The sequence below is a fragment of the Aspergillus affinis genome, assembly GCF_023601865.1.
Source record: "Aspergillus affinis strain CMG 70 chromosome Unknown NODE_92_length_155768_cov_89_032584, whole genome shotgun sequence".
NCBI classification, from domain to species: Eukaryota; Fungi; Ascomycota; class Eurotiomycetes; order Eurotiales; family Aspergillaceae; genus Aspergillus; species Aspergillus affinis.
In genome coordinates, this window is record NW_026515873.1 from 82,355 (window position 1) to 110,061 (window position 27,707).

A 27,707-nucleotide genomic window follows, 5' to 3' on the forward strand; every position below is an offset into this window, starting at 1 on the left:
AAAAGGGCCAAAAACATGTATGATGATATTATCTAGAAATACTATTGTTCAAGCAGTATGCTAAAGGCTGATTTTGTATGGGAAGTTGAAAAGATGGCACTCTGCGGCAAAATATCGATTCTCGAAGTCACGTGTTCCTAGGCTAACCCGAAACGGAACAATAAATCACGTGGGGGTGTCGCAGGAACGAAGGGGGTGTCGCTGGATCGCTGCCCAATTTTTATGGGTACGTTCCGAGTGTGCTTTATGGGGTTGGAAAAATGGATTGCCGGGATGAGGGGGGAAGGCCGTTGTTGGGGGATAGATGGAGTTGTATACCTTCCTGCATTTAGCTATATATATACACATACATGGACTGGACTTTGTGATAAGAATCTGTGTGGGAGTGATGTGTAGATTTGAAGTCCATCTTAGGCTTCATGACAAATAGTAGGTATGTATTGTCGTCCAAATCCAGTTCATAATACAAATGAGAAGGATAGAATGAGAGACAAGGTAGAGTGTTGTTACTTAGAAACATGCCGATTGAAGACTTAGAAGGCCCGACACAGGGACCCATTGTCTTCAAGAGTCCATTCATCGCTACCGACGCAATGATTACACCAGAGCATTCCGTCAGGGTCATACTTCTGTTTGATCGATTGGAGTCGGGGGTAGTTCTTCCCAAACAGCGACCACTGCCAGTTGGGCTCGTGCTCGTTGGCCTTTTTACCGTTAGTACATGCAACCAAACAGACTACGTGATAAAGGAAGGTAGGACGCACCTCGTTGAAGTAAGCTCCCGAGTCAGGGGCGAGCTGTCGCAATGCATATCCTCTTCGGAAGGTCATGTCTTCGATCGCCTGGTCAGCCAGATCCTCTGAGACAGTATCGTCCCACGATTGGCTTGTGATGAAGTGAACGGCTGCTTCTCGCCACGCTGGGTTCAACGCATTGTCAACGCTCTTTCGGCTGATAGTCATGGTTCCCGAAATTGATGGGTTTGAGATACCATCCTGCTCATGTTAGCTACCAGGAAACGGGAACTCGTCGAAAAGGATTTTCATACAGTCACATTGTTAGGCGAGGCTGCGGTTTCGAGCACCTGGGCTAGCAGGTCCACATTCTCCAGCGCACGACGAGGAATTAATCTCGATGCCCTAGTACTGCGTGTAGAGCCCGTGTTCCCAGACGTAGGAACAATCTGCATCAGACTATACCATTCCGGCACCCATTGAGCAGTGATACTATGGGTGACTGATGCGTTGGCTGAGTTCAATAGCCCCTGTAGCGGTTCAAGAAGCTTCTTTGCACTGGTTGCATTCGGCTCGTTATACTGCAGAAGGGCCGCAGTCATCGTCTTCGGCGACCCAGACATGGTATAATATCCATGCATTCCTGCATCCTGCAGTTTGGGGAAGTAGGTATGCATCTGTGCCACGAGTCTGTACCAGGACTTGGCCGAAGTTGAGTTCCTAGCAGTCACTTCAACTGAGGAAAACGTTACAGATGGCATTTCGTGGGCTTTCACGGTCAGGCTGGTGACCACACCGAATGTGCCTCCGCCGCCGCCACGGATCGCCCAGAAAAGATCCGAGTTTTGGCATGTGTTGGTTTTGAGGACCTTACCGTCGAGAGTGACGATGGTAGCCTCGATGATGCTGTCTGCTCCCATGCCGTATGTGCCGGTTGCGAGTCCGTGTCCGCCGCCAGTGGCCCATCCGACCACTCCAACATCCTGCGACGGTTAGATACAATACTTGGCTCGAGCACTTGGCTATCGTATGGGCAGGGTACCAACCAGGTTCTCGCCCCCAACGGCCATGGCATTGTGCTTTGCGAGATTGTCGTATAATTCTCCGTCTTGAATCCCGGCACCGATGGTCGCAGCCATGGTAGGTTCCTTATTCTGGCATGATTCTACTATGAATTCATCGTGGAATTCGAAACTCTTCATATGATGCGTCCAGACCCTGCAACTGGCGAGAAAGGTATTTGGTCCAGAGGGATTCTTCACTTACGATAAACTTCCATAAGCAATGCTATAGTCAAAGTCAGTAACCAGCTACTTGATAAGGGCTTAAACTCTCAGGGAAGAGGGTGTATACCTTCGTCCACCACTATGACCTGTGTTCTTCACATTCAACCGCAAATTCCACTTTTTTGCAAATTTCACCGCAGCCTGGACGTGCTGGTTCTCTGTGGCGTTGACCACATATGGTGGGTAATTCCCAATAGAACATCCCTCTTTCCCAGCATCCACGTTGTTAGTGACGCTAGTGCCATTAGGATAAATGGGACTGCATGCATCATCCCACTTGGGATTCCCGGTGCTGACTGGGCTGCTTGAGTGGAAAGGCCAGGTAGTCCAGTTACCACGGACTGCATTGCAAGCTTGGGCATCGTAATTTGGTTCGGAGGGATAGCAGACTGACCCTGCCGGGACAGTGCGAATAAGACGGCCGGAGACTGTCTTGTTCAGAGAAGTCCATTCTGGAGTAGATGGCCAGCACGAATCATTCGGATTCTAGAAGAGCATCAGTAATAACTCTGAAAGCAAAGTGAAGGTGTAACCCACGCATTTGCATTGCGACGAAGTTACCGACGCTGCTTTTCCGAGAATGGACAAGGCCACAAGTAGAGAGAGTTGCATGATGAGCTACACTCACGACTCTGTTGAAATGGTTTGCCTCTTCAATAAACTGCGGACAAGTCCAAATTTTTATATCCATTCCTGGATTTGCTGACTACCCCTGGATCTGTTCACGATCTTCGTGAGTATCCGTTTGCCTGATTCATACTCCCGTATTCGTTCCTGAGTTTCCCGATTAGGTAATCGGGCCGACCTTTTGGAGAAGATCTCCAACGTTTTGCTCCCGTCGTATTCGTAGACCCACCGTTTCCACTGGCACCAAACTTAATTTTTCTCGGATAGTCGGCAGTCATATTGCATTGCCTCCTACCCTGATAGCTAGATACTCTGGTAGTATACCTACTTTCATCACGCTCCAATTTAAACCCTTGCCACAGAGTTCTACTCCGCTTTCAGCACTAAATACGTAAGTATCTATAGATAGGTCTATATGCACCCCACAGACAAATAGTTTCGTCTAGGTAAAGAGTGAAATTACTGGGAGAGAAACCCCCAAAATCCGCCCTCAAACCATGTCCGATCCTTCTCCAGCCCTTCACAACCAAATCTCTACCCACGCGGACAAAATCCTCAACCTATGCTTCAGGTCCCCATCCGGCAACCGAACTTCCCCAGCAGACCAGATGCGTGCCGACATGGATGGCCGTCCGGAAGGCTGTGTCGCAGTGTGTAATGATTGGGCCTTGTGGCGAATTGACGACACTACCATGCCATGAACTGATATCTTATCATCACCAGACCTCCGGGTATCAAGTACCTGCCACTTAAAATGAAGAACGCTGTTTATCACATCAGGAGTGATATAAGGCTCTGGGATGTCTGCTTCTTCCGGCTGCAGATTGTCGTGGCCTTGACTATAATCATAAAAATTGGAGGCACTGGTTGTACTGTTCGGAAGTCCATCACGTGGCGGTACTATTGCACTATTTCTATGTTGGTATGCATCGGTCGCTGTGTCTTGGGAAGGTGTCGCTTGGCGATCATGCTTAGATAGCTCTGTTTGCCTTTGGTTCTCGCACCTGGTGGCATCCACTGCCCCTTGGTTGCAATGATTGGGGTCTTTGGTTGTGGTATGCCGCTGACGGAGAACATAGTCATCTTGCCGTTCTAAATGCTTTGGAGGTGTGTAGGCAAGGTCTTTCACTTGTCGCTTCTGATTTGGCGCGGTAGTAATTTTAGTAAATAAATGGCTAAGTGTTGGAGATGTTGTACATAGGCTGGTGGTCGACCGAATGATCTGAATCGAGTGAGCAGAGCCAGGTAGGTTTTGTATGATGTCTAGGTACCTCTCTGTTATTTAGGTCTAAGTTGCGGTGGGAGGAGAGTACTTTGTCAATCAGCTTAAGCGCCTTGATGATCGTTGATTCTGGGGAAGAGTTTATGGTCTTTATTATGGTGGCGGCGAGTTGAGGACAGGTGTGTCCTGGGGATGGTGTTGGGAGTGAGCACTAGTGTCAACATCCTGGGATGTTGACCGCCGCCTCACGTGAACTACCCTTTGTGCGATGGGTTCAAAACATACTACAGGCCCATCATCCATCAAATGCAATCTCCGAGAGGATCCACCTAGAGAGTATCCATGTCCTTAACCCTGTGGCCGGGTGCAGTATATCAACCGTATGTGACCGCTAGTCACATAGGAGACCTTTCTAGTCCGGACATCGGTATTGATAACTACCGATCCCCGAGGATTATGCAGAGTTTTCTGTTATTTCCATGGTTCAAAAGTTATGTCTCTTCTAACTGCCTTTTTAGGATAGATTGCTTATTATTCTTTATGTATTTAAACCATCGTTTGCAGCTAGATTGAAAGAATCAGACCTTCATCATTCGATATTCCTACGGGTACATTACTAGCAATTACGCCTAGAGAGACGGCCAACATCCTTTTCCTCGGATCTCCCATTTCCTGTTGATCGTGGAAAGAATACGTGAAAAAGCGGAGGATCCAGATTACAAACCTCAAGAACAAAAACGCCGACTTGGTCAAGGAGAATGATAAGCTCCAGACAGAACTTGAATAGGAGGAACATCTCCATCGCGCGTCTGTACGCCGGTTATGAAAGCCCAAGCATCCAGGCCACCAAACAATAACATACGGCCTGCTACTGCAGAAAAAGAAAGATGAAGAGATTGATTCTTGCGAATGGAAAATGATGAGTCCGGAAAACGATTCGTCATCGATTATTATCTGGGTCAAGCCGCTTGCTTTGTCTTGGTTTACCTTGGATATAGGCATGTTAGCTGCGGAGACGAAACCGGGAATTGGTATTGTTCCTTACCTTAATACCCCAGGTTACACAATCCTATTCGGCCTCAAGGTTGTGCTCTAGAAAGGCCAGAAAAACGACCAGTTTGTCTAACTATTCTTCCTATTCTTAAATACCGCGATTACGTTGGAATCCTAACAACGAGTCGGTTCTTCAAAGTCAGAACACAGCGCATGAATCTCTAATCGGGTGGAGAAAATGAAAACGGATGAGTGGGATGTTCTCCTAGGCAGTTAGTCGAAAGGAGCGACTCATGCACTTCAAAGCTTTTGTGTAAGTCAGCATGCAGGAAAACTCATATTGAACTGATACTAACATTGAGATAGGCCGACTACTAATGTCGAACACGCATTTCAGGGCTCCATCCACATCCCATTAGCAACAATTCGAGATACGGGTTCATCTCAACATACAAACCTGCTTTGGTGAGACCACATAGAGAAGCTAGAGTGACCTACTGTCAGCTAGACAACGAAAAAGTAATTTTTTATCTCAGTGTTCTCTCGCAATACTCTGCGATGGAACAGGAGCTCCTAGGTACCGGAAGAGCGCCAGAAAGAAAAGTAGTCTCTTGGAGCCAGTCGTTTTGATCTGCGCGTGGCGTATACCTTGTGGGCTTCACAGTGAGAAATTTGTCGCTGGAAAACTAACTACCGAACAGTCTTGAGAAAAACAAAACCGGACCTGGAATGTGTGTGTAGGTAGGTGTAGCAAGAGCTTCAGAGAAATCCTACGACGTCGGTCGAGAAACAATCCTAATTTCATTGAAAACTTTAACAACTGCTTCTCAAATAAAGGGTCTATCATAAACTGCTCAATCAAATCGCAATGCGCTTTTTAGAGGTATAAATCTTTCAACTCGCGACGATCTACAAAGCTAAGCACGGAGTCCTTTCAATAAAGTAGATCTAAAGACGCAGTCTGCGCCGGCAAAAACGGGCGGCACTTCGGGCCATCTTCGTTTTGCTAGCGACTAGCGACGAAGGACCCGATGTGATGGCCAGCATCGAGTCAATGCCAGGGAGTAACAAGGATGAAATCAATCACAGATGTGAGACAGCTCCTAAGCTCCAGTTCCAAATTTGGCAGCATACTCGTCGTTCAGCTTCTTTTGTCGGTCCCATTCCTTCTTCAATTTCTTGGACTGGCTCTTGGGGACTTCGCTGTCATCCGCCAGCTTGGTCGGGAGTCCGTCCGCATCCCACTCCTTGTACTTAGAGTCGTTTTTGAACAGGTCCTGGGCGGGAAGTTTGGCCTTCTCCCATTTCTCGGCTTCGGCTTTCTCACGGGCAATACGGGCTGTGAGAGTGGTTAGTTGGTGAGCGTCGGTGAAATAAAAGGCAACAAGAACATACCCTTCTCCTTCTGGTTGGCCTTCTCGGCCAGCAAGGCAGTTCGCTCGTTACGGGCCGCAATGAGTTTCGAGGCAGGGACGAACTTGATCAGACTGGGCCGGTCAACCTGGTCATCAAGCTGGACACCAATATCTGTAAGGTCGAAGTCACGGATGCGATCGGAAAGCGCGATAATGGCGGACTTCGTCTTCGGCTCGAGAGCGCCAGATGTAAGGAGGCGGCGGAGCTCGTCACGGAGGCGAGACACTGCGCGGACGTAAGGCATGGCAAGGGTTTCCGCATTTCGCTCGCCATTCTTCTCCAATTCGGAAAATTCGGTTTCAGGGGATTGGTTCAGGAGAGCTTCGACCGAAGGCTCAGATAGGCCAAAGGTTCTGACTTCTCCAAACACGTTGCTGAACACCGCGGCAAAAGGTTGCACGGCAGTCTGGGGGTCGGCATTGGCATTGGCGGTGGCAGCCGACCAGCCGAGACCCTCGTATGGGGGCTGTGCGCCAGCATCGAGACCGAGAATGCCGACGATCTTGGTTACCCACCGACCGACGGTCTCCACCGTGCGCAAGTCATTAGTTTCACCCATGTAGATGTTAGCATCCCGAACAATTCTCGAGATAATTTGCATGGCGGTGGGGGTGTCGAAGGAGTTGCGGAAAGCGGCGTCCAGGTCCGTCTTGGCCTGGTCGAGTTTGACCGTCAGTTCGTTATCGGTCTTATCCGACAAGGACAGAGCTCCGATCCCGTCGGCCGTACGAGCCTTGATGTTCGTGAAGAAGTTCTAATCGGTCAGCATCTTGTCTAGAAAAAAGATCAGTCTCGGGCACCTACATCGAGAGTAGCCTCCCAACCGTCCGCATGCTTCCGCATGTCCGGCGAGATCTCAACACCGTCGTTCCAGCGACCCAGCAGGAAAACGATTCTCATACTACGCGACGTGTACGTCGTCTCTAGGGCAGCGCGAATCGACTGGAAATTCTTGAGCGACTTGCTCATCTTGGCGCCGGAAACGCTCAAATGTCCAATATGCAGGAAGTACTTGACCCACGTGTGTTCACAGGCGCCGCTGCGGTGGAACGCCTCACTCTGAGCCAGCTCATTATCGTGGTGAGGGAAAGCCAGATCAATACCACCGGAGTGGATATCCATCTGCTCGCCAAGCTTATCGGACGCCATGACGGAACACTCAATGTGCCAGCCCGGGCGACCATCGCTCCACGGGCTCTGCCAGTAGGGCTCGCCGGGTTTCGACTTCTTCCACAGGGCAAAGTCACCGGCGCCCCTCTTACCACCCAGCGTCTTGGACAAAGAACCCTCTCCTTCCTCCTGCAAGGCCTTATCGTTCTTACTTTCCGGGCGCAGTCGGGCGTAAGTGTTGCCGTTCTTCTCGAAAGACGTGATGTCGAAGTAAACGGATCCGTCCGACTCATAAGCGTAGCCCTTTTGCACTAGGCGTTCGACGAAAGAGACGATCTGCGGAAGATACTCGGTGACTCGCGTCAAGGTATCCGGCCGAAGAACGTTCAGCGCATCCATGTCTGCCGTGAATTCCTTCTCCATCGATTGTGTAAGATCCGTGAAGATAGTCTGGTCGTTGATGTCGATGGTCTCCTTGTATAGGGAGTCAAGGTAAGGCAGAAGGATCTCCTCCGCGCCTTCAAACACCTTGCCCTCCTTGAGTCCCTGCGCCGCAGCATCCATGTTGTTGATGTGCATTTTGAGCTTGGCCTCCCCATCGCCCGGCTTGCCCTCTCCGGTCAACGTGCCGCCGGCCAGAACTTGTCCGTAAGCCGCATCCCTGCGAGTCTGATAGTTTGTCTCGTCGACGGGGTCGTCCGAGGGTTGTAGGAGGGGGAGGTTTCCTGTCGCATAAACACGGAACGCTTCGAGGCCGAGCTTGTGGCTTTCTTGGGGGGTGTAGGGTTTCTTTTTCTCGAGGTCGAATAGTCGCTTTCTGCGGGCCTTGATGATGATCTACACCGAAGGAGATCTTAGTCAGAGGTGTATAAACACGACAGTCGCAAAACGTACCTTATCATCAATGTCGGTGATGTTCATGACAAAGTTGACGTTGTATCCAAAGTAATGCATCATGATGCGACGAATAATATCCGTGGAGACATAATTGCGCGCGTGTCCCAGGTGGCCGATGTCGTAGACGGTCGGTCCACAGGCATACCAAGAGACCTTGCCCTCCTCCCTAGGCACAAAGGGCACTGGCCCGCCGGGCTTCAGCGAGTTGTGAACCACGACGGAGGCCATGATGGTGGAATGCGAAAAGGCTCGTGGGAAGGGGGACCGAAGCGGGCGGGGTTTCCAGGAAAAAAGCCTCAGGTTCGCAAAGGGTCGCATTCAATCGAGGCCGCGGGGTGAGTCAATCCAGAGAATGTACACAGACAACCGGGGATTTGATAATCCCTTCCGTTGGGCGTTGGATGGAGGGGCAAAGCAGCACACTCGAGGGAAGCGCAATTGTGGCCGTGGGTGGCTTCATGGTACGGTGGTAGACCGCCTTCCTTTTACGACTTGAGCAAGTGGCAGAAACCCAGCGGCGGAGACGGCAGGCGGTGTGGAACTGGTGGAATTTCTGTTGTTGGCAACAGCCTTACTCATTTATCATGTTTGATTCTCCTCTCTTTGTGGTTTCTGATATCAAACTCAATTTAAGAGGGGCAAGAATCGTTAGATTGTTCAGGACATATCCATGTAAGCGTTTGATGACTGAAAGAGATTCCAATTGATAATAACTCCCGAGAATCCTGTACTTCGGCGTTCTTATCCAATCAGATGCAAGGCTTCACTCTGGATACGATGACTCAGGCAACACTTTCTATCGCCATATAAAACCTACTCATTCAACACCTGCCTCCATCGCCCGTAGTGCGCAATTAATATTCCATTCATTGACATAAAGACTGTGAAAATGTCGGCGGCACGACCTCGAGGCCCTATCGTCTCCTTCCCCCCGGCATTGCTCCCATCCCCAAAAACATCTCTTACAGGCCGAACCATTCTGCTCGAGAAGCTCGAGCTCAAGCACGCCGATGATCTATTCAAGCTTGTCGGTGGAAACGAAACATCCAGAACGTCACTGTGGGACTACATGGGCGACGGCCCCTACACCGACTCGAACGTTTTCCGTGATGCCATCGGCGGAAAGTCAGCATCGACGGATCCTTTCTTTTTCGCCGTTATCGACAAACGCGATACCCAGCCAACCTATGGCAAGCCTATCGGATTCCTCTCTCTGATGCGTATCACGCCGAACCAGCTGGGCATTGAGATTGGCAATGTGCTGTTTTCGTCTATCCTTCAACGCACAACCGGGGCCACGGAGGCAATGTATCTCCTGGCAAAACATGCCTTCCAGGATCTGGGATATCGACGATTGGAATGGAAATGTAATTCTCTGAATGAGCCGTCGAGGAAAGCGGCATTGCGACTCGGGTTCACGTATGAGGGAACCTTTCGGCAGCACATGATCGTCAAAAGCCGCAGTCGGGATACGGCGTGGTTTTCGATGTTAAAGGATGAGTGGGAGGGAGGAATAAGCCTAGCTATGGAGAAATGGCTAGCGATGGAGAACTTCCACGAAGATGGAAGTCAGAAACGCAATTTACAGGATTTTAGAGCGGACCCTGATGACAAGAGGGTTTGATAGACGCAATATCAACACGGAGGACTCTACGGGTATCCTGTCTCTTAAAGACTCGATTGTTAATCACCTAGTATGATTCTTTCGTTGCAATCAATCAGGCAGCTTTGCATAGAAGAATCATTTTCTTTTTTGAATCAATAACAATGGTGTAGATATCTAGATTCACTCAACACCGTTTCAATTAATATCCTCCTCACACGATAGTCTTAGTCCTTATAGCGGCAAGCATTCTCGTTCTTCGCGGGGCCCCATTGGCATCAAAGTCATGTTTGTACTCTATTTTTAACGTGTTCTTTAACTTTTTCGAAGAATAAGCGGACACTATGAGCCGTGAAACTTGGAGATCGTCGACCTTTGTGTAGTTAGGCGACATCGTTGTCTCGGGGTCATCAAGGCCCCTTGAGAACGGCCACTCGGTAGTGTTTGACTGACTCCAGGTCATAGGCATGCCCGGTGTCCACTTCTTCTCCGGTTTGGTCTTCAGGAACCTTTTCGTGTCTCGCACACAGTTACTGAAGACGTTTTTCCATTCTTGTAAGCCGAATGGATGACAAGTGATCGCCTTCAGGTTCTTGTCTTTGACCGGAGCAATATTTGGCTCCCCTTGTGTGAAGTTCGTATAATTCTCGGTGGTAGCTTCTGCAAGATCTTCGGTCGCAGCCATGGCTGGACTAGAGTCTCGAGATGTGTCCAGTGCGCATCAGGAGGAGGCAGAGCCAAACCCCGAAATCCCCATATGTGGTTTCGCCAACGAGGGGGTGGTTTTCCAATATCACAATCGTCGAAATTGCAAACGTAGCTGCGCAAACGGAAGAACCAAGCGTTAGCCTGCCTATTGAAGCCGCATCAATTAAGTCAGCATTTACATTTTGCCTGTCTCTTCGTCCTAGGTAAGATCTTTCAGGCCTGGAAAGCTAATTGAAACCCTCGAGTGACTGATGGGCCTAGAATGGGGCTATATTAGACGGCGGCTTTGGCTCCAGAGTTATTGAATAACTCACATGTATGCGTTTTTGAACTCCTGACGAACCCGCTCATGATCTTCCGATGACATGGACCAAAAGAAGGATTTTCTCGGTCGGCCTTCTACTCTAGAGTCAAGACAGACACCGGGAGCTCGATTGAGAGCCATACAAAGGATGTAACCCCCAGGCACAAGCCCCTCGTTATCTTGAGTGACCTGTCCGGAGTGAAGAAGCGTCGGGATATTTTCATTGTTAGCAGCAGTGAGTCGTCGAAGACATTCCCACTCGGTCCGTGCTCTGAAAGAAAGCTTGTCTGAGACCTGCTCAGCTCGGTGGCTGCTTGAGTCAAACTCGGTTCCCTTGCTGGGAATTTGCATATAAACTCGCATTAGAGCTTGCTGTGCAGGATTGTCACGGTTGGAGCAGTTGAAACTGGCGATCGCGTAGGAGGCGCCGACGCCGCTGAGAAACCCATCGTGGGTGAGCTGGTTAACATCCTCCTTGACCTTCTCTGCCAGGACCCAGGTTGTCGGGGCAGGAGTATCGAAGGTGATTTGTCGTCCGATGAAGCTGCTGTCAAAGTAGTTTCTTCCAGACATTTTGGGTTTTGTTCGCTTCTCGGGAAGTTGGAAATGCGAGACGATGTATATCACTGCGTGTCACTATGAGATCACCATGGCGGGGCATTTACGTGTGAAAACCAAAAGCTCATAATAAATAGCCCTGTTGTATAGATTGTCTCGCAGAAACATCTCCAGCTCGTGTGCAGTCCACCAGAGTTTAGGCTTATCGTAAAACCCGATCTTGCGCTGTATTGCCACCGTGCGTGATGACTTTTGCAATCTGTAGATCAGAACGTAGGGTGTAGAGAGGCGGTCTGGATTGGTCATTCGGATCAATTGCATTTCTGGCAATAGGCCAGATTTCCGGTATCATACTCCAGATTTGGGGTCCGATTCGCCCTTGGTTTAAGTTGTATCATGCTGTCCCGTATTTCATCGCAAAGCGTAATATAGGTTGGCATTAGTTTAGCCCAATCATTGGTTCCAAACTCAGCAAACTGGTTGTTGCCCATCTCGTAAACAAGAGGTTACCGAAGACGAGAGGGATGAAGGTGTAGAAGTAGAAGAAGAGAGAATAAAAGATGTGAAAGTCGCCCCGCTTCGCCGTTAGAGGCAACTTGCGCACTCCTTCCAGGTGCCATTTCCTGGCTACTTACAGCAGCCGGGGGAAGTTCATCACCAGCCGCACGCAGAAAATGGATTGGCCATGTGGCCGAACTCCATCCGATGACGGATATTGTTTCCTGTGTTGTTCCTCGGTTCCTCGGTGCAGGGCTTCCTTTGGCCTCCTGGCCGAGATACCACATACACTGTCGCACAGACGGGTAACCATCGCTAGCGAGGCAGGGAGAATGCCTTAGCAGATGCTATAATGCAGCTTCCAATTGCCCCCGGCGGTACAATGCTGGAAAAAGCCTGAAAGCCCGTCCCGCGTACCGATTGTCGTACGTGTCTGGTTCCTGCACAACTGTCGGCTGGAGATCGTCTGATTGTACGTCGAAATAAAGCCGTACCGGCGATTGAGGTCCTTCAGGTACATGGCTAGATGGCCTATGAAGTTTGGTCAGCCGTGGCCTGAAATTAATCACACGATTTTATGGAAACTTACCTAGGACTTTTCTCGGAACGTCCGTCACCAACCCGTGGGCTGGGACCCAGAGAGTTTTCATTTCGAACATCAGTAATCCCGCCCCGTTCATGATGGCCACGTCTGGCACCTTTGAATATGGCCTTGCCCATATTCTGGCTGAATCGCCCTTGGACATCAGTCTCATCTCCGCAAATGACTTTTTCGTCGCTGATATCGTTTGGGCCTGGATTCTGTGCATGGTGGCCTATGATTGCCGTAATTTGGTTCCAGTTGTGGGCCTAGAATGCCCCGATGACTCTAGCGTTGAAGCCATTCCAGGGACGCAAGGTCCCTACGAACTTTCTTTCGTAGATGACTTTTGGTAAGCGACTTTCCCAAGCCGAGGCTCTCGAACGCCCTTTAGACAAGGATCTAGCCACGTTGGGCGTTGAAATCAAGTACTTTAAAATGATGCACTGCTAGCTATTCTTATCTATCAATCCTCTAAGATACTGTCCCAAGGAATTCTACAGCCAACCCAAACAAGAAATGAGCACATGGCACTCAATGCGATACATACCGGAATGCACGCGCCCTTCCTATCACGGGCGGAAACAACCGCCTCGGTATCCTTCCGAGCCTATATTCTATTCTGGTTTTGGATCGGCGACAACCTGTCAGCACTCAGCAGTCAGCACGTTACATTCCAGCCCTCCAGCTAAAGCCCGGATCGGCGAGTCTGCACTACGCCAGGGGACCATCCCGGTTCATCTTGATTTCTGTACTATTCTCGGACCATCGGAAACGGACCCCCCAGGGGGACTCCGTAGCTATGATCCTCTGCACGAGTCAGCGGCGGAACTTTTTCATCGTCCGACAGCTGTGGCGTGAAAAGTGATTTACCAGGCCAATGGTACGATGGATCCCCTGGCCCGGTCAGAACCCTCATTCTCGAATCCCCACATTTATTCAAACTTGAGACGGTCCAGTCTTGGCCGACGCACTTGGCCCCATTGCTAATCCCACTGCAGGTGAGATGTGAGTTGACTACGATAAGGTTGATTTCGTTAGATATAGTTTGACGGTCTATGTGAAGTTTATACACTTGAGATCATGCGAATAAAGTCCATCTGTTCTCGAAATATTTCCATCTCATGTCCTGAATCGAAATCGGTCACCGTGGCTGAAACATGAACAGATCACCCTTTGGGGTCCAACGGCAATTTGGGGCCGAAAGTCCACCAAGGACTAGGGCGTCACCTTCTCAAACTCTGGGGGCCACAACTGAAGGGGTCATGTTCACGACACTTCGGGGATTCGGGGTTCCCGAAGGAATACGCTGGAGGTTGATCTTCTATACGGAGGAGGTACGAGCAAAGCTGGTTTATAAACACCGTCCACTGCGCTGAACCTACTATTCTTCTAACTTGTAGTTGTGTGTACCAACCGTTTGTCTTTCATTAACCACACCTACGATGCAGTTTCTCCTGGCTATTGCCGCCCTGCTGGCAGGCTCCGACATCATTTCGGTCGCGGAGGCCAAAAACGTCTTTGCTCATTACATGGTGCGTGAACAAGTACTCCGAATCAACCCTCCCGTTGCACCTAATTAACAATTAATCCGAACGATACAGATCGGCGAGACCACCCCCGACCACGCCAAGCAAGACGTCGAAGATGCCAAATCCGTCGGCTTCGACGCCTTCGCCATGAACGTGGGCGACCCGACCGCCGAATGGGCCCAGAACTGCATCAAGGCTCTCTTCGACGGTGCCGAGGGAACCGACTTCAACCTGTTCTTCAGCTTCGACATGTACCAGCACTCAAAGCTGCAGGATCACATCGACCTGTTCAACAAGTACTCCGATCATCCGAATTACATGCGGGCTGGCTCCGATAGTAACCCGGTTATTTCGTCGTTTGGTGGATCCAGCGAGGCGGATGCTTGGTCTTCGTTCAAGCAGAACTCGGATATCTACCTGATCCCGAACTTGGATGACCAGGAGTCTGGATCGGGTGATTCTTCCAAGTACTATACGGACCCAGAAGGGACCCTGTCGCAGTTCAACGACTTCGTGGATGGCTACTTTAGCTGGGAGACCGCTTGGCCTATCTCGACCGATGGGCCGGTGAACGTCAGCTTCGAGGGCGATCAGAAGGTGATGGAGTATGCTCACGGATCGAGCAAGGGCTACATGATGCGTAAGATTACCTTTTCGAAATCTAGTCAAACTGATACTGACCGAACCAGCGCTCTCTCCCATCCAGTACAAGAACACCGGCGACGGCCACTGGTACCGAATCGGCGAGGTCAACCTGCCCCAGCGCATGAGCCAGATCCTGGACCTGAAGCCGGACTTCACCGAGTTCATCACCTGGGTAAGTCATCCTAACCCTCTCACCATGCGTTTAATTTATTAACGAAAGGAAAATAGAACGACGGCGGCGAAAGCCACTACATCGGAAACCTCTGGTCGGAGAGCTACACCACGGTCCCGGAGATCGTCGAATACGCCAACACCGACAAATGGCCTCACTTTGCCTGGCAGCCCCTGGTCACCTCCTTCATCAACGCCTTCAAAGAGGGTAAATCGGCCGGCGAGATGGAGACTGGGTCTGAATCGCCCATCGGCGCCATGTGGTACCGCGGCATGACCAAGAACTGCGACAACCAGCCTGCCAACGCCGATGCGGCGATCGACTCCGTTAACTATGCCGTTGTGCTTCCTCCGCTCTGGGAGGGCATTAAGATCCGGGTCTCTAGCGGTGGTAACGTCCTATCGACCACCCCTGCGTCCCCTGGGCTGAACTATGCGGCCGTGGAGGGTCTAGCGGCCGGTCAGCAGAAGATTGAGGTTCTTGGAAAGGATGAGTCGGTCATGTTCAGCGCGACGAGCGGTTCGGATGTGACTGATGGGGGCAAGTGCAACTTCAACTTCAACGTTGTCAAGTTGTCGAAGGAATAGAGCTGGTTGTTTCTCTGTGAAAGCACCCGGTTTGACTCGTGATTCCTGGCACCTTGCAGGCTCCCAGACACATGTCGACTACATTCGCTACTCTGCATTCTTTTGCTTTCATTTTGTATTCTAAATCATATAAATAGAGGTTATTATCACTAGAGCTTCTTCCGCCTCAATACCCGTTTCCTTGGGCTAGAAGCCAACCTAACATTGTGAGTTCAAATACGATCGACCTTCTCGGTGCAACGGTTCAGCACTCTACAGTAGTTATAGATCCCGGCTGACTCCAATACCTCCCTTCCTCTTTGTTGATGGTAAATCAACCAATACGAGCTACTCCAACTCCCTCCGGACCCCGAGCCCGCAGTGTTGGGCAGAGAGAGACTACCTGGATGCTTATGCTTCCGGCACGATGAAACTCTACTGTCGCATGGCGAATGGGAAGTTCGATTATCAGACTGCGGTGGATGTTATTCGGAGAGTGTTTCCGGAGTTGTCAGGGAAGGTGCCTGTTGGGACGCCCGGGTGGCGACGGAGACGTATACGCCGGATGGGAGGAAGGTGAAGGGGGTGTTGAAGTTGGAGTATCGGAGTTTGGAGACTACGATGGTGGATACGGTGAGGTGGTTGATTGACAATGGACATGTTTAGGTATTGGGGGGGAACTGATATGCGTTGGAATATGGGTAGTCGCTAGTAAAATGCATTTGTTCCTCGGCAAGGACATGCTTCCGGATACTAAGAGTCATCTCACACATTCGCCCATCTAAAACACCGTCTCCCAAACTCCCAACACCTCTTCACTCTCCCCCCATCACCACCACGACTACTCACCCTCCCCTCCTCAACACCAACCCTCCACCCCCTCAACAAAACCATAAACCCCGCCGCCGCCACATACATCAACCCCGTAAAAAGCTGCGTCCCCAGATAACTCCCCGTCCCCTTAAAGATCTCCAATGCAATCGGCTCGCTAACCGTACACGGCACCACAATCGCCAACCACAACAAATTTAACCCCGACGCGACCCCCTTCAACCCGACAACCTCCGCGACCAGGGGCGCAATCGTCGCCCAAAACGACCCCGCCACCAGCCCCTCGCCGATAGCAAAGAACATTAACACGCCGTAGCTGTGCGCGTTCGTCCAGATCGCGAGCGGGAGGATCCCCGCCACGAAGGTGAGGATAGCGGCCATGTTGACGCGGCCGGTCGTGTCGCTGAAGTAACCCGCTAGGGGGCGGCCGACGGCTTGGCCGAGATTGAAGATTGCGCTGGCAAGCGACGCCTGGGTCGAGGAGAGGCCGATTTCGGTGGCGTAGTTGGCCAGGGAGAAGATGAGGACGAAGTACCCGAGCATGGTGAAGGCGCTGAAGCCCAGGAGGAGTAGGTATTCGGGCTTTTGGAGCAAGGCGATGGTGAAGACCGGTGGATCTGGGGTCGTAGAGTTTACAGCACTGGCACTGCGGTCTTTGATGAGCAGCGTGCAGCTCGTGTTAACCACGAAGGCGAGGATGGCGAGAATACGGAACGCGGTGTCTAGACCGAGATTGCGGATCATTGCCGATGCGGAGAGAGCGTAGATGAGGCCGCCTAGACCCGCGCCGGAAAGCGAGATGCCGCTGGCGAGTGATCGTTTAGTGGTGAACCACTGCGGGACGACAGCGGCGGTGGGGATGAAGAGGAGTCCGAGGCCCATGCCGAATAGGACGCCTTGCGTGAGGAAGAGATGCCAGGTGTGTGAGGCGAAGCTGGCGCAGATCAAACTGGCGGTTTCGAAGACGACACCGCAGAACATCGTTGGCCGGATGCCGACTTTGCGAACGGCCAGCGTGGCGATGGGAGAGGTCAGGAAGAGGAATGTAAGACTGAGGGATCCTACAAAGGCGTATTCGAGTGCTGTGGCGCCTGGGAAAACGTCGTTATCAAGGTAATATGCCAGGAAGACGGCGTAGGCGGAGTTGAAGCCCCATGAATGGGCGTTGATCACGGCGGCGGCCACGGTGCACACCCAGCCATAACCACCGTCTGGAGGTTCGTCTGTGTTTGGTGATGTTGATAGTTCATGGTCAGGTTTGGCAGGAGATGTACCCTCTGGAGGAGCCGTATTCTTCGCCATTTTAGAGTGAATTGTGTCATTCTCCGCAAGCAAGGGGTCTTCATTTTATATTATACGATGCTTTTTTATCAAGAAAAAAAAAAAAAAAAAAAAAAAAAAAAGCATCGGCCGAACCAGAAAGTCTTCATCTCTCGCCAACACAAAAGTGGGACTTCGGCGTTTGACTGACTCCCAGAGCATCAAATACAACTTTGAGCTACTGTACCTGAGCCCAAGTGGGAACACCGAGAGTAAATTTCTCCAATAACCATTGGTCTTCATGATTTCGGCGTTCGATTTCGGCGTCTGTCAGATCTCTGTGGGCCCGTCGCGAAGGACTGCCGAGGGGTGGATGTCAAGTTTCCGCCCTTGTTCGTGAACACACCAATTCGATGTCGGGGTTGGGGTTCTAGAATTCCAGAAGAAATTACGTGACGGGAGCCAGAGTGTTGGTTATGATCGACCTGCAAATGGGATATCAACTGTACCGAGTAAACCCTTCGGCTGAGATTGTCCTCATTCTCTCGGCACGGTCCAGTGTAGTCCAGATTCCCCATGAACGTCGTTGAAGAAACACAAATCTCAGTCTCTTGATAAACGTGGCCATCCTATCTTCACTGCGTTGATCGTGTAGATGTGAAGGCGTTTAGGCCTCTTCCCGCAAGCCAAAGATACTCGGCCTTTGACCGAACGCCGAAGCCGACGAACCCGGTGTGGAACATTCCCCGAAGTACCACTAGGAAATTGTTAGCCAGCTGGATAGCAAAAACAGGTGGGCTCAATAGCCTATAATCAGTCAAGAACTTTACCCCGGAGTATGTCTCGCCCTTCTTTCCGACAGGTCTTTTTCCACATTGGACTCAAAGCTCATGTTCTCATGCTGCAGAGGCCGTTGATGAAAATTGACTCCGATTGGCAGTGAAGATCCATGGAGATCAAATACCCAATATTGCCTGACGAATCAATCAGTCTTATCGCGTAGACTAGACAAACAAGATACGCGATTAGGTCCGACCGTCAGATCGCTATTCAGTTGAGCGGAAATCCAACGCGCGAGCTAGGCTCAGATTCAATGTCGACGCGAATTCGATGAGAGGAAAATCTGCATTTTTCGAGTCCATGTCACCGAAGTACCCATATGCACTTGATTCTCTCGAAAAACAAACACCCAACCATCTCAGTATTAGGTAGGGTTGGATGTTGACGCTCCACAGATGCAGATTTATGGTCAAGACGCGCGACCGAAATACTGCCTGAGGCCAACACGGAAGATCCTCGGAGACATTCCGGGTGATTGACACAGTCTAACCGGAATAGGATAGTACACCGACCCTCCGACCGGCAGGACACGAAGCCCCTTCCCGATACTCCCCGCGCTGCTCTCGGGTTGCCGGTGGCAGGTTGATTTTCTGGGATCGGAGGGATTGGGATAAAATAGTGTTAAATAGTTTCAATTAAGCTATATGTTCTTAGCTAGTTTTTTAGGCATTTCAGATTTCCTCATGGGGTATGACGTGTTTTCAATGCGCGGTTTCCAACAGTCCTATGGAGATACGGATTAAGAAGCGGATTCCTGCGTTGAACCAGGATAATCAATCAACCAGGTAAGAATCGGAACATTCGGAACTTCAGTCCAGCTCTACAATGATCCCTTCTCGATAAACTACGTAAACCGCAGACCCAATAACATATTCGTCACTGCATCCGACAAATTGGTATACTCGGTGGAATCCAAAATATATACATCAACAAAATCCGGCCCTAAACCGTATGCACCAACCTAGCACATCTCCTCAAACCGTCTCAGATCCATCTCCTTCTCCAACAGAGGAATAACATAAGGATCGAAAGTCTTCCAGTAAGGGTTCTCAAGGTGGTACTTCTGCGAGCCCTCGTTCAGGTAACGCTCAACGATACAGAAGTCCTGCTTATCGTGAACGGACTGCATCACGAACCAAGACAAAGTCTCCTTGTCTTTGGAGTAGACGCCGGAGGCTTCGATGAGCTTGGCGTGCAGCTTGGAGATGGACTCCTCGTCGGGCTTGGCCCGCATGTCTGTAGAGCACACGAATCCGTTAGCAAGGATATTCAATTATTGTTGGGGAAGAGGGATGAGGAGGAGGTCACGTACGAACGACGATTGTGTAGACCATTTTGAATGAATTGAGGGGTAGTTGGAGGATGAGGGGCATGATCGTACGGGTGGTCCTGGATCTTATATATGGAACGGTGGGGCTGGAGCGTTAGGGCTCGCCCGGTGAGGATGAGATGTGGGTTCCGCGGCTTGGTGGTGATGTAACCGGGAGGCTTTGCTGGTGATCAACCGGGGGTTGGTTGAATTTGTTAAATAAACTTAATTAGACTCTGAGTGCTGGATAAGTTGCTCGATTGGAGTAGAAATCCATGTGGTTTCTATGGGGACGAAGGTTAAATCAAACAGACTATCTGGGCAATGCGTAGATGGTATAGCTACTATAGGTCATACCATTTATAGACAAGACGCTTTGAATTAGTTCTGGCTTTCAATTAAGATTGACAGATTGAATGACTAGAATCAGAACACACCCTATTAAAAATGTTCTCCACCCACATAATTCGTTGTTCAGCGCCGTATATAGTAAGGCGACAAACTACAAGTCAGAAAGGTTGATGACTCGTTCTGTACCACATGACCGAAAACATCGGATTGAGATGTCTTTTAGAACACTGAAAGGCCCTCGATGCGACGCTCGAATATCGATCTTTCGAGAATGCGAACATCGACATTCCCCGTATGAAGCCAGGCGGTGGGCTGCAACGGCACCGATAGGGGCTGAGGGTTCTTTCTTGACGTGCTTGCTTCGTAGAGTGGGGTAAGTATTGAGTGTCTCAATATGGTATATCAAGAGACGTCAGAGTCAATTCCGGGCGTAGAAATGTTATGTGCTATGTTCGTGCGCTTGATCAACACGCCCCGGAAAGTGAAATAAGTAGAAGTGTAGTACAGCAACGCGGCCCAAACCATGCCTCGGACAGAAAGAAGTTTTAATGTGGACCGGATCAAAGTATTTATAATACACATCGTGCCAGGCTGTACATATTGCTAGATAACCAGCGATCATTGTTGATTTAGAGCAACCTGTATATAGAAAGGTGGGAGAGATAATGACCTAGGCCATATATTGGATTGTTTGCTATGTTAGGCTTCCAAATACATCCCCGCGCTTTGATCTGAACTAGGAAGTTTTTGTCATCTTCCTGCTTTGAGTTTTGCCTTCAGTTACACTGTCAAGGAGTTCTGAAGCACAGCAATATCGCTTGTGTTTCAGGTGCTCGAGATGGTTCCGAGACGGCTGGATAGGCTCCGCCGAAGGATTAAAAAATACATGGATGATTAGATTTAGAACGAGAGGACTTTTCAGAAAGTTTTCGTTCTTTCTTTTTTCTTGTGTTTCTTTCTAAGACGTTCCTCTTCGCTAAAATGAAGAAAATTAATTTACATGAAGTCTAGATTATGACAGCCCTAAGCCACCGAATAGACGGGGAACAAAGGAAGGCAAAAGGGGAAGAACGAGAGGAAGAAAGAAGAGAACAGGGAATAGGGAAACAGAAAGACAACGCAAGGTAGACATAAGGACGACGAGGAATACTCATACATCGGGTCAAGCGAACTCGCGCACATCTAACGGACCGCTTTTGTTTTCCGATTCCTCTCCCTCAGTTTGTGCGTCTTCCACGAGCTGCTGACTGACACCTTCTTTGAGAAAGACTTGTTGTCGCTTATACATGCGCCAGAAGACAACGCTGCCGTGGACCTGAGCCGCCGAAAAAGCGGTATGAAGTAAGGGCGTGGCTATTTTGAAGGCAATCTGCCAACGATCCCAGAGACAGCCGAACAGAAACATCGTCACGACGGTCTCGCATAAGGTACCAATCGCGGTGGTTAAACAGGAATAGAAAAAGACACGACTGAGAAATTGATGCCGGTGAGGGTAAACTCGATAGAGGATGATGGCGAGGTGAGGAAAGAATTCGGAGATGATATCGAAGACACCTGCGCGACCGGTGAATTAGCTCTGTTGTGCTGTACAGTGACGTGAAAAAGAGAGACGTACCCCAAATAAGACAAAGCATGAATTCGATGCCCGCGTCGGGCTCACGCACCCGATCCAGACCGATCGCAATGGCGGCCTGGCCGATCACAATTGTTCCGAGGTGGTGCAAGACGGCAATGGGTGACAGCTTAATCCGATAAAGAAGCTCAAAGATGTACATTCCAATGAGCATCTGGGCAGCGACAATCAAAATATCACCCAGCTTCACTGGCGACCCACGCACATACGGGGTGTGGAATGAGGATTGGCCGATAATGACGGATATGAAGGGATATGCCGCGATAATGAGAATGATGATCTTCATGGTCCCGGCGATGTGGTGGTTGATGAAGCCCCGCTGGTTCTCCAGACTGAGCTTCGTGTAGGTCGTGCCATAGAGGCGACGGATCAGAAAGGCCTCTAGCAGGTAGAAGCGTACCGCAAAAAGAATTACGAGAATGATGGAGATAATCAATGCTGAGAAAGGGGCCAATTTGGAGACCGCGTTGAGGGGAGCGTTCTCCGCCGGGACACCGTAGTGGTGAAGGTTCAGGGTGCCCATTATCAGGCCATACGCAGGAGGTCTAGAGGATTGTTTTCGTGTTTTCCCTAGAGACCTGGAAGCAACGAGAAACGGGACGAGAGCCATGAGATGATGGGTGAGGAAATGATAGCGTAATAAGGGGCGAGGTACCGGTAGAAATGGCACGAGGCACTGGCAAATGGAGTCTCGCTAAGAATTGCCTTCATGTGCAGCATCGCCCTTCAGCTCGGGGCCCGCAGGCACACGGTGCCTCCTGCCTGAAAGGTTTCACGGCCAATCTCGAATCCGGCAGCCTAGAAAGGGCCCCTCTGGTAAGGCAACCGCTCTTCTAGAAGTGGGGAGGCCCGACAGAGAGAAGCGATCAAGCCTTCAGGGGATGAGCTTAGCTATAGAACTTGTCCAGTCGGGTTTTTAGCGGACTTGATTGGCGGGGGGATATTCCTAGTTTCTTTGTCGGATTTGTGGACCCTGAAGGCTTAGCACTCGCTGGTACTAATAGTATGTACTTTCAATGTATACTCCATACGGAAGACTCCGTGCGGCAATTCAGCCGCTAGGCAGCATCGATTCTTTGGAACAATGATTTGGGTTTGATTACTCATGTTATCTATACGAGAACTCTACATGTGCTAGTTCAAAAGTAGGAGTTGATTTTTATACAGCGTGATTTACTTCATTTACGAAGCCCAGTTGACTGCAAATTTACTTACCATCCATCCCGAGTGTAGCTTGATTGGTTCACAGTGCGTAGCATTAATGTTGAGTAATCCTGGGGCCAGATTGTTATCAGGTAATTCTTCTACCTAATGCCCTGGCTTTGAACAGTTCCGGGTTGAAAGACATATATTCTTTTAGAAGAGGCGCCTGCACTATCAGTCTGATTGCCTCGCGTTCTCCAAGTATCAGCAACAAATTGCGAATCACGAGATATCCTTTTACAAATGGCAGTATGTAACTGAGACAACTGCCAGGAGAATTGAAAATTTGGTGGATATAAACATTTATAAACATTTGGCCAGGATCTGACAGAAATTGCAGAAAGTGGACTATATTATGCATCAACTGCACTAACTAACTAATTAACTAGTTATCCCTGCTGAGTCACCCATGTCAATTTGTGCATCTTCATAAAACCATCCAGGCTGCCCCAGAACTCTTTCCACAACAATACCTCTCCTCCCATCGCTCTCGTTTAACTGATTCATCCAAAGGACCCTCAGAAATATGAAGACAAATGCTGTATCGCTAGGACCTACTAAATTCCCATCTCAAGGTAGTAAGTTCACTTCTGTTCCCATGGTTTGATTTATCTCACGGTCACGCTTCTCTGTCTACCGTGGCTGCAGAAGATTGGTGCCAACTTTTGCACTGACTGTTAATTGCGCCCGCAGTAAATCGAGTCTCCGTGAACAACCTGATAGCGTTATCCCCTCCTTCAGCGGTCCTCACGTCATTCTTCAAGTGAAATATGCGGGGTGATCAATCCCCGCGGGCGCTAATGGCGGCATGGTTCTCTAGAATCTACTTGCAGACGCAAGGTTCGTTAACTTCGCTGCACTACGTTCGACATCTCTCTGACGATTAGGAAAACTACTAGGCAAAGTCTCGGTTAAATGGATGCAGGAACTTGCAGCCGGACAAACACCAGGAAACCGTGCAACAGTTGCATAAGAGCATTGAACCCACCAAATTGTCCACCAACCAACCCACTACAAATGGCAAATCATTTCCTGATGCAGGATTCCTGGTTTCTGGCAGGCGGGGAACCCTACAAGTGGTATCACTAGCCATCTAGGTGACCTTGCAAGATCTCGGCGAGAGGGGACCTACAAATACCCTCACCCTTGACAAACCTGCCGAGTTGTCATTTACGGTCATCCCCAGGACACAGAACTTGATCAGCATGCAGATCCTCAGTATCAGCTCCCTTGCAGCGGTGCTACTCGCATCGTCCGTTAAAGCCTCATTGGACATAGTAAGACCTTCCTGCATCGGGTTCGCTCTCGACTTACAAATTCCAGGTTTCGGGGGCTACCTGGACAGCAGCTGGAACGGATCAGCATATTCAAGCCCATGGCGGAGGTACGCCTTTGCAAGTCTGGACCTACTCTTCTCTGTACTGATCAGATCAGGGATCATCGAGGTTGACGGGACCTATTATTGGGTCGGAGAAAACAAGCTCGACGGAACATATTTCCAGTCGGTGAATTGCTATTCGAGCAAGGTGAGAACTCACCCCTTACACGTGTATTCTGCTCGGACTGATATGACTAGGACTTGATTCAATGGGAGTTCGTGAACGAGCTTCTTTCCGTTCAGGAATCGGGCGATCTCGGACCGAAGAGGGTTGTCGAGAGACCAAAGGTCATATATAATGATGACACCAAGCAATATGTCATGTGGATGCACATCGATTCGAGCGATTACTCCGATGCACGGGCTGGAGTCGCAACAGGCTCCAGCGTTTGTGGGGATTATACTTACCAGTACGCTTGACAGGCCGGCGCAGCTGTGAAATGGGGCTAATGTGCTGCAGTAACTCCACGCGACCTCTCGGATTTGTTTCCAGGGACATGGGTCTTTTCAAAGGTTAGACCGGCACTCATGTCATTGGTGACGTTGCACTAATTGTTTGCAGATACTAATGGCACTGCCTATCTCCTGACAGAAGACGTAAGTGAGGAATCTGAGGTCAAAGATGGGTCTAACTTTACCAGAGAAACAATGGGCTGCGGATCGATCGTCTTTCGTCTGACTATTTGACCGTTGAGTCGCCGGTCCATCTTTTTGAGACTTATGAATCCCCGGCTATCTACAAGAGCGGAGATACTTATTTCATGTTTGGGTCGCAGTTGACTGGTAAGTTTGGGTTTACCTCGACATTAAGCAAGGTGCTAACAGCGTGATAGGATGGAGTAGGACTTCCGAAATACTCGAAACGAAAGCGAGTGTATTAACGTGATTTTAGATGCGAATGACAACCGGTATACAACCGCAACTAGTCTCTCCGGGGTAGGAATTCCCCACGCAATGGAACTTAGCGCAAAGAGCTGACCTTTCTAGCCCTGGTCCAAGTGGACAAATTTTGCTCCTGAAGGGTCCAAAACCTTTACATCGCAGACTACATTTATTCTAGAAAAGGATGGCGTTGTTATGTATGCCTACACCCTCACACACTAACTTCTTCCGCTGACTTCTCAGTTATATGGGCGACCGTTGGGTCCCGAGTAACCTGGCTTCCTCGACTTATGTATGGATGCCGTTGACCATCTCGGGAACCAAGGCAACACTGGTAAGACACTCCATTCCTTCTCTTAAGCTATATCCTAACGATAAGTTTTGCAGAATGAAGCAGCGGCATGGACATTTACCAATGGAGGTTGGGAAACAGCCAAACCGGTCGCCACACTGCCTGCCATCTCGGACGACACTACACTCGGCGGCTCCGCCCGTTCCGTGGCCGACAAGAGAGTAGGATATCTCGGTGGACCTGACAACGGAACCCTGACCTTCAACAAGGTCTCCGTATCTGGGAGCGGCAAGCACACGGTGCGGATTTCATATCGCAACGGCGACGGCTCACAGAGGTATTGTGCTGTTGTCGTGAATGATAAATCATACTCGGTGGCCTTCAGCTCTACCGGGACTTCTCTAGGGACGAGCGTGTTGTATGCGGAGTTTGCCAATGGACGTGAGAATGAGATCCGGTTTGAGGGACTAAATGAAAAATACTGTGAGTGATTCTAGTCGGTCGCATGGTGTTGGGTTGTGAATTGGACTAATAAGACGTTTTAGGTCCTGATATTCAGGAGTTGGTCATTTCCTAGCTCGAACTAGGTAGACAGCTGGAGTTACACGACTAAACACCATGCCTTGATTTGAGTTGTGATGTCGAGCTACGTTTCATGTGCCCTTAAATCTGGGATATGCGGTGATACTTAAATCATAGGAACTGTTACTCGGTCCGAGTCGAAGTGCCACGAGTAAACAAATATGTAAATGATCGCAAGACGAAGACAACTCCATGTGTGATCGTACTTTTGACCTCAATCCTTGTTCAATCCCCATAAATCCCTTGATGTCATTGGCCCCGGAAGTGCCCCCTTTCCTTCTGGTAGGACTTTGACGCCATGCACGGGGACCTGCAGGAGGATTGCCAAAAGTGAAGAGCTTACCTTGCAAGCTGACGTTATGACAAACAAACGAATGAGACCCAAACGGTATGCCATCACCTCGTCTGAAAAATCCTCTTCCCTGACTGCTCTCCCTTAATCACTTTCTTGCTCCCTCTTGTCGCTTCTCCCTCAGAGCAAATCTCTCAAAAATGTCCTCCCCAGCAGGAGAATACCGCATCCACAGCCTCAACTCCCGCTCCGACCTCCTTCGCGCCCTCGAACGCCACCAAGACACCCTCAAACAGCCGTGGCCCGCTTTCTTCCACGGCAGCCCAACCCTCACAACCTACCTTCCGCGCTTAATCGACTACACAGGCCTCCTCCGCTACCAATATGTGATGGTCTGGCAGGACCACACAGGCCAAGAGACGCTCGTCGCGCACGCCCGCTCCGTCCCGTTCTACTGGCCCGAACTAGCCGATTTTCATCGCCGCCAGCCAGACACCATACCTTCCCGTTCCCCTTCCTTAGCAGGAGAAGACGGTCAGCGGGTCCTGGAGAGCCTTCCGGACGGCGGCTACGAAACCATCCTCTCGCGCGCCGTGGAGCAGTTCTTCGTCCGACAGGGTCTCCCTGCTATGTCGCCTCCTTTGACGCACGATCAGGTTCGGGACATGGCCGTTCGGCGACGATGCGAGGCACCGAATGCGCTGGCGGCTGTGGGGATAGTGGTTTATCCGGACTGGAGGGGCCAGGGGATCGTGGGGCGAATGGTGCAGTATATGAGGGGCGTTGCTGGGAAGGATGGGTTGGGTGTGTTGGTCACGCCTTTGCGACCGGCAGGGAAGGCGCTTTTTCCGACGGTCGAGATGCAGAAGTATCTGGGTTGGAGGAAGGAGATGGGGCCGAAGACGGTGGATGAGTCTTTATCGTTCTCCATGTCGACCGGTTCAGCGTCTGTGGATGATGGGATACGTGCACTGTTTGATCGGGTGTTGAGGAAGCATGTTTCTTTGGGTGGGAGGGTGGTCAAGGTCGCGAGGAATAGTATTTCGGTGACGCGGGATATTGGGGCGTGGGAGGGTTGGACGAGATTGGATTTGCAGGAGTTGGTGGAGTCAGAGACTGAAAATGGGGAGATCTGTGTTCCTGGCGCCTTGGTTCCTGTCAAATACCATCCGAAAGATAAGCGACTTGTCTATCGTGAGCCTCACGTCTGGGTGTATCATACCGTGACTACACCCAGCTAAACTTTGAAATTGATTGAGGAGCAAATAATACATTCTTCGATGTAGTGCATTCTTCGATGTAGTCTTGTTTGGTGGGAGAACTGTGCTGACTGGCTCAGGGGTTTGATATTTTAGCAAATGTGTTGTGGAATGATGATTCTAGTTGGGCACGGTGTCTCTGCC

At 50.1% G+C, this 27,707-nt stretch overlaps 9 protein-coding genes across 9 annotated transcripts; 3 read left to right on the plus strand and 6 right to left on the minus strand.

The window, feature by feature from the left end:
- Positions 1-533: 533 nt before the first annotated feature.
- KD926_011264 (FAD-dependent oxidoreductase) lies at positions 534-2,632 on the minus strand (the record flags this gene model as incomplete). Its single annotated transcript, XM_053103528.1, has 7 exons — positions 534-704; positions 765-995; positions 1,049-1,717; positions 1,781-1,952; positions 2,001-2,021; positions 2,088-2,506; positions 2,582-2,632. The coding sequence occupies 7 exons, from the start codon at positions 2,630-2,632 to the stop codon at positions 534-536; spliced, it is 1,734 nt and encodes a 577-aa protein (XP_052953111.1).
- Positions 2,633-5,965: 3,333 nt separating this feature from the next.
- On the minus strand, positions 5,966-8,513 carry KD926_011265 (cysteine--tRNA ligase; the record flags this gene model as incomplete). Its single annotated transcript, XM_053103529.1, has 4 exons — positions 5,966-6,201; positions 6,258-7,032; positions 7,083-8,225; positions 8,283-8,513. 4 exons carry the CDS (start codon positions 8,511-8,513, stop codon positions 5,966-5,968), a joined length of 2,385 nt encoding a protein of 794 aa, XP_052953112.1.
- A 661-nt stretch (positions 8,514-9,174) lies between these two features.
- KD926_011266 (GNAT family N-acetyltransferase) lies at positions 9,175-9,909 on the plus strand (the record flags this gene model as incomplete). Its single annotated transcript, XM_053103531.1, has 1 exon — positions 9,175-9,909. The coding sequence occupies one exon, from the start codon at positions 9,175-9,177 to the stop codon at positions 9,907-9,909; it is 735 nt and encodes a 244-aa protein (XP_052953113.1).
- Positions 9,910-10,102: 193 nt separating this feature from the next.
- KD926_011267 (uncharacterized protein) lies at positions 10,103-11,473 on the minus strand (the record flags this gene model as incomplete). The annotated part of the gene is made up of 2 exons (XM_053103532.1): positions 10,103-10,580; positions 10,911-11,473. 2 exons carry the CDS (start codon positions 11,471-11,473, stop codon positions 10,103-10,105), a joined length of 1,041 nt encoding a protein of 346 aa, XP_052953114.1.
- Positions 11,474-16,216: 4,743 nt separating this feature from the next.
- Positions 16,217-17,584, minus strand: KD926_011269 (MCT family MFS transporter; the record flags this gene model as incomplete). The annotated part of the gene is made up of 1 exon (XM_053103533.1): positions 16,217-17,584. One exon carries the CDS (start codon positions 17,582-17,584, stop codon positions 16,217-16,219), a length of 1,368 nt encoding a protein of 455 aa, XP_052953115.1.
- Positions 17,585-19,343: 1,759 nt separating this feature from the next.
- Positions 19,344-19,716, minus strand: KD926_011270 (putative quinol monooxygenase; the record flags this gene model as incomplete). The annotated part of the gene is made up of 2 exons (XM_053103534.1): positions 19,344-19,618; positions 19,695-19,716. 2 exons carry the CDS (start codon positions 19,714-19,716, stop codon positions 19,344-19,346), a joined length of 297 nt encoding a protein of 98 aa, XP_052953116.1.
- Positions 19,717-21,204: 1,488 nt separating this feature from the next.
- Positions 21,205-22,285, minus strand: KD926_011271 (uncharacterized protein; the record flags this gene model as incomplete). Its single annotated transcript, XM_053103535.1, has 2 exons — positions 21,205-21,596; positions 21,658-22,285. The coding sequence occupies 2 exons, from the start codon at positions 22,283-22,285 to the stop codon at positions 21,205-21,207; spliced, it is 1,020 nt and encodes a 339-aa protein (XP_052953117.1).
- A 1,798-nt stretch (positions 22,286-24,083) lies between these two features.
- Positions 24,084-26,007, plus strand: KD926_011272 (glycosyl hydrolase family 43 protein; the record flags this gene model as incomplete). The annotated part of the gene is made up of 12 exons (XM_053103536.1): positions 24,084-24,155; positions 24,202-24,262; positions 24,313-24,404; positions 24,455-24,666; positions 24,717-24,769; positions 24,819-24,853; positions 24,898-25,039; positions 25,149-25,192; positions 25,244-25,335; positions 25,382-25,472; positions 25,526-25,913; positions 25,976-26,007. The coding sequence occupies 12 exons, from the start codon at positions 24,084-24,086 to the stop codon at positions 26,005-26,007; spliced, it is 1,314 nt and encodes a 437-aa protein (XP_052953118.1).
- A 497-nt stretch (positions 26,008-26,504) lies between these two features.
- On the plus strand, positions 26,505-27,545 carry KD926_011273 (uncharacterized protein; the record flags this gene model as incomplete). Its single annotated transcript, XM_053103537.1, has 1 exon — positions 26,505-27,545. One exon carries the CDS (start codon positions 26,505-26,507, stop codon positions 27,543-27,545), a length of 1,041 nt encoding a protein of 346 aa, XP_052953119.1.
- Between the last annotated feature and the right edge of the window lie 162 nt (positions 27,546-27,707).